We start from the raw sequence: 8,502 nt of genomic DNA, 5'->3' as shown, positions 1-8,502 counted from the left end.
ACTATTCCTGCAACTGTTAGTGGTGAACTCCTTGGATTTTGTGACACTGCATTGTCCTTTGGGAACGTTTCCTGATGTGTCCTGTGTTTTCACTTTTGTGTTTGTTTTGTTTTCTTTTCTTTTAAATGAAATCAGAGAGATTTCATCATCATAATAAGAATAATAAAGTCCATAGTGACTGAGGAATGTACTATGACCAGATCATTAATACTCAGAAACAAACTTAGGTTTTCTGGAACAGGTGGGTAGTTATTCGATTTTAGAAGAAAGAAAGAATGATCAAACTTAACAAAATGCCAAAAGCAAACACCATTTTAAGGAACGTGTGATCTTCTTGGCAAGTAGGTCTTGTTTTAAGGTAATGATCCACAGAATCAGCGAATGAGAATTTCTTGGGTTTGTAACCAAGTTGATTTCGTGCCTTGTCTATTCGGAAAGTGTGAGTTACAGTAACGTTCCACACCTAAAATCCAAAAACACAGTTGTGGAAGTGACTTTAATACCTGATTTTCTAGAACTTGGATGAAAATAAGTCAACAATGATATTACAATGGAATTAAAAACGTGAATAAAGATAGATATGCAAAAATGTATACATTTTGGAGTCGGATTCTGTCCAGAGCTAACAGAATGAGTTGATGTAGCTGACAGGTAAAGAGCCAAAGCTCTGTGGACTGGGTGCAGAAGGAGTTTATGACACTGACTTCTCACTTGTGAATGTGAGATAAAGAACTAAGGAAATCCCATTTAACAGATCAGCACACTTCCCTCAAACTGGCTCTTCTGTACAGAGTGACGCGCAATGGAACTGGAGGAATGTACTGGAGGAGAGTGGTGTTGGCTTCTCAACTTTGGAGAAATGCCTATCTAAGGAGTGGAAAACACGCACTTTTGGAGAGTTATATCCTCCATCTCTGAACGCATGGTACCTGTGGAAGTGTTCAAGTTGCATAGTCTCAATGATTTCTGCTTCAGATGTAGAACTAACGTAGAAGTGAGTATAAAAACAGGTAGATAAATTGTAGAATAACTGAAATGCTGCAGCAGAGGTTAATGAGGACCATTCAGTCCCTTCAGTGTCCTATTATGTTACATGCCACAATACAGTAAGACACTAGATGATAGATTAGTTAAAGCATTTTGGCTTATATTATAAATTATAATATTGTACAAAAACATAAGTTAGAGTAAAATTAATTTGTCCAGAAGTTGTTGGTTTGTTTTGTTTGTTTTGGTTTTGTTTTTTTTTTTCCAGAAAATTGACTTTTCATTCCAATTTAGAATTATTTTTAGTAGACTTTCTAATTATTGGCTAGCCTGATATTATGATAACTGCTACCACTTTGACCCAAGACTCTTGCTGTGTTCTCTTGGACCACATTCCTTTAAAAAGTAGTCCCACAGCATAGGCCAGCTTGCTGGAAGTGACGATGTAGCGCCTGTTTTCTTCTTTGTGCCAGCTCCATGTCAGTTGCTCTGCCTTGCATCTCTAGGATGTTTCTCTAGATCATCTAATCTTCAAGAAAGGTTTAATTTCTGACGATTTTATAAGGGGTGGCCAGGATGGCATGGAAAAATCAGGCTACAAAATGACTGTGTAAGCCCTGAATGGACTGCGCCCTGAGCAGAAAAACAGAGCTCTAATGCAGACAATCCTGTCTGCATCCAAAGGGGTATCACGTACTCCATGAGAATTTTGGTCAGAAATATATAAACATTCCCTCTTTTTATATAGTTACCTCATTTCTCGTCAAGAAAGGTGTAAAGCTAAAAACTGGCTTTAGTATCAGGTGCAGATATTCCATCACAGTGGCTGTGAAATATAAAGTTATTTAATGAGACAGCTGGATAACAATAAACTGAGATAATACCGACATTGCACACGCTATAATTTCTACTGATATCAGAGGATGCAATTAAGGTGGTAAAAGGCAGTGTTTAATTTATAAAGTACATGATGGACTCAGTTTATGAATAGCCTTTGGTTATATATCTGGTATAATTAATGCCAAATGGCAGAGACTATTATTATATTAATTAGCACAATATTAAGTTATATAATTTCTACAGTTTGGGTCCCTGAATTTTATAAAACCATTAGCTTTATAGGAATAAAAAAAACCCAAATAAAAAAATAAATAGTACAATAATTAAGTATGTATTTTGTTATTTTTACCTGCTATATGAACCAAAAGAACAGGGATATGTATCCAGGGTTTCCTGTAGCCTAATTTTTCAAACTACAAGGGGTATAAAAAGAAAGAATAACAGAGGATTTGTACCAAATTGAGGGTGTCAATGAAGCATGAAAATGGAAAAATGAATATTGATAAAACATGTATCTAAACTTTTTTCCAGTTAATCTTCCTACCAATACTGGTAGTAAGAAATGCAATTGAAACCCACTACTCATTCTTCGGTGTCCACCTCCCACCCTTCAAACGCAATTGGTAAAGGGGAAATAATAGTATTTCCAAGGGGTATTTCCAAGACGGAGACTGGAATACTGAATTACATTTAGATACAGGCTCATCGTTCTACTGCAATAGTTTTTCTGGAAGTCTTTTCGGTGTTGGCGTTGCAGGATCAAAACTTTAGCATGTTCCTAAAATCCCAGCCTGATATTTATGAAAATATAATGTTGCCTCTTTTTAGTTTTTCAGGTATGATTCTAAATGGCCTTCCCTTTTGTGCTGCTGTTGATGGCAGAACAAAGAAATAAACAATGGCTGTAAAAGGCCTGCCAGATGCTAACAGTAGAACTTTTTGTGCACTGTGAGTTTGCTTTACAGAAATGCTACTGTTCTGTAGCAGGTTCTATACCTCTCAGCTAAATTATCTTAAAACAATAAGGGCCAAACTCCACAGTTACGCATATCCAAAGCTTTCCTTAAAGCCAGTGAAACTTTGGGGTATGCAGGGAGAACAGGACTGACTTTAATGTTAAATAATTCAGTAATTAACGTGCACTGAACTTCCTTTAGTTAGTTTGGACTTTTAGTTAATGATATGAGTAGGGCCCATACGGTGCATTAGAGCAAAATGTGTGTGCAATACGTACTAAAGGGACTATCCATTCAGAAAATATGATGTTTTCACCATCATGTATGTAATACGCCTGACCACTCTGTTAAAGAAGCAGAGAAAAACAATTAGAAAAACACTATACATAGGATGGCATTTTCTTTCTCTCTCATACCTGTCTATCTTTCTTGATTTTGTGAGTAAGACGCCAGCATGCATACGGTGAATGGACACAAATCAGCTCAACAAACTACCCTCACTGGACTTCACTGTGATCTCAAACATATCTTATACTTTTGGGTAACCCCATGATGGTAGTAGAGCTAATCATGATTAACGATGGTGTACTGTAGATCAGAGCTTGATTTCACTACGTAGTAACCCAACAGAGCATTAAGTTCTTCATGACGTGCAGGGGACAGAATTATATTCATGAGTCCAACAGAGGTGGCAACACTGACAGCATTTAGGAAACACAGCTTTTTGAGGTCAAGTTCTAACTCTGGCTAATTTCCTCATTAAAACAAACTCAGTATATATGTTCTGTGGGACATGTCACAGTGTCTGAATCCACTTTTGGCTTCCAGTCTATCTTCTTCCAGCCTTCTAAATGTGCAAGCAATAAATACTTCGTTGACAGCTATGCTCCGGATGCAGAGCCTATCCAACTGTGAGCACTATGAACACCTGAGCACCCAAGCAGACCCTAGGAGTTTGGGCATTATGTCATCCTAAAACAGCTGTATAGCTTCCAAGTGCTTAACTAGTCGACAGCACATGGAGGGATGTTCGGACGTATCTGTACCTGTTGTCTATGTGTTCCTACCAATATAAATGAAGCTGGAGCCTTCAGGAGCTGTGAATGTAGCAGCTGCTGCAATACCGTCAGTTCTGTAATGTCTCACAGTCCTCAGACTGTTGTTGCAATTATGACCAGTAGAAGAAAAAGAAAAACCTTTTAAAATTGTCCATTCATTTTGTACATCTCTTTTTGGAATTTTCAGCCCTGAAAATTAAACTGGAATGCCTCAGAATGGTTGCTCTAAATTTTGTGCATCTAGAATCAGAATCTATTTTCAAAAGAATAACAGAATATATAGATTTGTATGATGGTGAATATATTAACCTGGTTAAAAATACTATTTCCTCCAATCAAACAGGAAATTATATATCTTCAAAACAGAAAAGAACAGCATCAAAATATTAGCAGAATGTATTTGCGATTGCACTGTCCATGTGCTTGTGGAGCCACACACCATTTTTGAGAATTTAGCACATGACCTTTTGGAGAACCTTTGACCTCAAAACATCAAAAATTAAACCTATTTGGGAGCTAAAGCTACCAGGACTCAGTTTATATTGTTTACTTACAGCTACATAACCCTTCTCAGAGGTGAGAGCCTCAGCAGCTAGTAAGTGAGCTTGTACTAGATTTCCTATGTGAACCCAGTTCATCTGAACTTTGTGATTCCCAAACTTGAAGTTAAATAGTCTCCGCTGGATATTTACCTGTAGAAACAGAAAACATGAAATAACTACATTATTCCTTTGTTATGCAGTATAATGCATTCATTTTGGCTCAGCCTGAATACTTAGAATTTGCTGTGTTTGTGTACAATTACAGCACAAGAAATGTGTCACAAGAGAAAAAACAACTAGCTGGTGGTTTTATAAATCAAGGACTGTAGCACTGATAGGCAGTGGTAAAATACGGTGACATTATAGTGTTTGGCTGAAATCAAAGTGCCTATTTAAAAGACAATATTTATATTAAATGATCAAGGATGCAAACCTAGTTCTTCTACCATGGCATTTCAGCCTTGCATTTTTTTCTTTTCACTTAAAAGTACAGCTTGATCCTTGCCATTTCTGCAGTGCTGATATTATGCTATATGTTATCTTGCATCACATGACCTATCACCAAGCTTTCACAACAGTTTTCCTGGAGGAATTGTTAAGAACTGTAATCAAGATACTTCCGCTCGTGTTATGCCCTTACAACCACTTGTGGTGTCCTCCAGAGCTGACTACATAACACATACGGCTACTCGTGGCAGGTGGCGCTGCTCTTCTGGGCCATATATGCCTGGTGGGCGAAGCACACAAGTATGGAGCTTATCACCTCCTTGGAGAGAGAACAAAACGTGATTTTCAGATAGGTTTGGTATCAACATATGGCTGACACATACTGTCTGAATTTTACATTGTGAAAGTAAAGGATCAGTCTGACCATTCTATGTGATTTGGCTTCCTAGTAACTTGTTTTCATTTCTATATAAAATTGAATTCAATAGTAATGAAAGACCCTAGCTTAGCAGCCTGAAAAATTGAATCCCTCTGACCACAGAAGAATTTGAATAAGGACAGGACAAACCAAACTTTCCTATAGACATGCCTCCTGCTTGATTGACTTTTGCTATTTATTATAGATGTAAGTTTATAACATACATATTTGTCCATCACTGTAGACACAAGCAATACTGGAAGAAGATCATTCAATTTGCAATATTTAGACACCTTGCTTGTTTGCAGCTCAATGGTATCACAAAAGAATGGAAGAGGCTTTCAAATGAGTTAGAATATTTTAAATCAAAATGAATACTTTAAGCTCTACATGTGAATCACTAAGTAGACTCTGACTCCTGAGAATAGGCACAATTACACCTTTTATGTAGGCAAGTGTAATAGGTGGTAGGCATTTGCGCGGTAGTTAATCAAGGATGCTAAAATTGAATCCCCACCTAATTTATGTTTGCCAACTTTTCGCTTCAGAGAAATCAGTAGGGATAGCAAAATATGTATGTAAAAGCAAAGATAAGTATTTCCCTTGCCATGTACAGGTAGATTTTTTGCCACAGCTATTCATGCTTGTGTGACTTTAGAAGTCAACATGACCCTGATATTGCCAATCTGTTTAAGAAACTGCAATTATTCTTGCAAGACACCTGCAAGCCTTTGGGGATTATGAGAAGGACCTGTTGGACAGTGCTTAAGGATTGGTATTATCAGAGAAGCTCGAAGCGATAGACTGAATGGGGAATAAAAGCACAAATCCTGTATCTGTGGTAAAATCGGTAAAATTTTAAGATGATTTGAAGAAGCAAGGTTAAATTTTCTGAATTCTCCCATCTATGGTTTGCATATAATCTCATATTTGACTGGGTATACACACAAAAAAATTAATCATCCACCGAAGGGAGGAGTAGAAACAAACAAACAAAATCCTTATTTCAGTTAATTTAAAGTATACTATTTATTGACAAATGAGTAACCAGAAAATGGAATACCCATTAGCACTACTAATGATAGGAAAAACCCAAATGTTTCATACGTACCTTTGAGTAAAGTTCCATTAGCAGCGAGAACCATTTGGTCTGCAATTGCCTTTGTTCTAGAATAATGATTAAATTGCTATAAAGAAAGGCAGAACATGGTCAACATTTTAGTCACATTATTGCATCTGCAAAAGCAAACTTACTCTTTATGTCTGGTAACATTTAAATCTAGCCAGCTTGTAGACATCAGCTGAGTAAAACCAAACTAGAAATAACAGCAAGATATAGCAAATATATACTTTGTTTATGACAAAGAAATTTACCAGACTTACATTTTAGTTGCACAAGTTTAGCTTCAGAGAGAATTTAAGTTCACTAGTATTTACTTAACTTACTTTTTGTGCTGGATGTACTGAAAAAATTAATATCAAGCCAAATGTTCTGGTGGGCCAGATAATTTTATTTTGAAAAAACATCCATTTTGAATGGGAAAAAGTTTTTTAAAACAGTAAGTTAAATATGAAATGAAAAATTCAGACTTTCCTAAAAATGTTTCCATTTCTTACTGAAACTATTTGGGAAGTTATAAATAATTCTCTCCCAACTGTATCTTTTACTATTAACTTTAAAAATTGCACCCAAGTATAAACAATAGGATTCTGGACACAGTTAGCACATGCTGGTTTAGTGATTACTTATCCACACGAGGTTATTTATATATCTGTTGAATTTTGTATTGCCATACTTTATACTAAAAAATATACCTAAAAATCACACCATGGAAAATCTTCCCACTCTCAGGTGGCTTAATCCGCCTGCTCCACCTCCCTCCACACCCCACCTACCTCTGCTGCTTGCTATTACGCGATCACCATTAGAGAAAACATATGATTAGGGCTCAGACACATGCAACTAAGTGCAAATTCCTGAAATGCCTTCTCAGAAGTCTGAGGTGCTGTGCAGGCTGTGCACAAACTGACATGTCCAACTAAGTATCTCAGGAGGCAACAACAGAGTAGTAGTCAGTCCTATTTAGGATTCCTGGACACAGGATGTGCGTTCTAAAATTATAGCTTTTAACTGCAGGCAGTGTGCTGGGAGCAGGAAGGAACAAATGGGAAGAGTGGCCAGAATGCACCAAGCTTCAGATTTCAGCTAGAAAATATGTCCTAAGTGATCACAGCAAAGAAAGAAATGGTATTTCCGAGCAACCCTGAGGTGACTGTAACTACCTCCTGGCCTGCAGCAAGAAAGCAAGGCTTGGGAACTTCAAAGAAGCAAAATGGGTGTGAATAAAGATGTAGAATTTGATATTTAACAATATTCTTCAATGCAAAGGCTCACAGGGGCCATAACATTCAGTATTCATATAGCGGATGGTCCCCTGAAAGCTCTTTTTCTTAAAATATTCTTGTTAAATGTCACATTCCACTTTTCTTAGTCAATTCTAAGTATTTTGTCATCTCAAATGACAAAATTATAGTTATAGCAGATTAAAGCCACTATGATTTGAGTATTTCTTCACTGATCATGGGTCAATTTTTATTAACGAAAAATAATTTCATAGAATTTGATGTGATCTATAGTAAAACAGCTTCTGCTCTCAGAACAGCCTTCACATAATCTGTCCTTTAGATCACAGTAAATGCCATGCCATCACATGAACAAAGTACCTTTTCCAGAGGAAAATATGGCACAGTTTCTTCATCTCCTTCTTCAATAGGTTTCCCTCCAAATACCACATTCACTGTACTGGTATATATCAGCCTAGGGATATTTCTTTGTTTGCAGACTACAATGGTATACAAAATAAATTATTTTAAAAGAAAAATAAAGAGTGAGAAACAACATATGAACTGACAGCTTCTCTTTTTGAAAACAAACATGTAATATCTTATAATAATAAAAGTAATATTTTAATTTTAATATTAACTTATCATTTAACATAATATTATCTTTCATTCAGCTGGATTTTTTAATCCCAAATATCTGCTATATAAATATTACATATCGTGGCCACCAAACATTTTATGATTAGGTACCTGCAACTATCACCACAGGATTGTAGTAATCAGCTGGATAGAGGAATTATCTTGGCAGGGGGGAAAAATGCCTCCTTTACCTCAGAAACATTTCTTAAAACAGGTTCATTTTATGAATTGAATAAAAAGGTGTCCTGGTTCTGGCTGGGCCAGAGTTAACT

General features: G+C 36.5%; 1 protein-coding gene across 1 annotated transcript in view; it reads right to left on the bottom strand.

The window, feature by feature from the left end:
- Nucleotides 1–259: 259 nt before the first annotated feature.
- Nucleotides 260–8,502, bottom strand: part of LOC104083320 (putative short-chain dehydrogenase/reductase family 42E member 2) — a 13,991-nt gene continuing 5,748 nt past the window's right edge. The window contains exons 4-11 of the mRNA XM_009586761.1: nt 7,973–8,091; nt 6,360–6,435; nt 5,067–5,149; nt 4,396–4,533; nt 3,062–3,127; nt 2,177–2,240; nt 1,740–1,813; nt 260–463 (exon numbers count right to left, since the gene is read on the bottom strand). Of these exons, the coding sequence (XP_009585056.1) occupies nt 260–463; nt 1,740–1,813; nt 2,177–2,240; nt 3,062–3,127; nt 4,396–4,533; nt 5,067–5,149; nt 6,360–6,435; nt 7,973–8,091 (824 nt within the window). The remainder of the gene's footprint in view (nt 464–1,739; nt 1,814–2,176; nt 2,241–3,061; nt 3,128–4,395; nt 4,534–5,066; nt 5,150–6,359; nt 6,436–7,972; nt 8,092–8,502) is intronic.

Source organism: Fulmarus glacialis, unplaced genomic scaffold (genome assembly GCF_000690835.1).
Source record: "Fulmarus glacialis isolate BGI_N327 unplaced genomic scaffold, ASM69083v1 scaffold40671, whole genome shotgun sequence".
Taxonomy (NCBI): domain Eukaryota; kingdom Metazoa; phylum Chordata; class Aves; order Procellariiformes; family Procellariidae; genus Fulmarus; species Fulmarus glacialis.
Note: the sequence above shows the minus strand (reverse complement) of the source record. Positions and strands in the feature narration are given on the sequence as shown.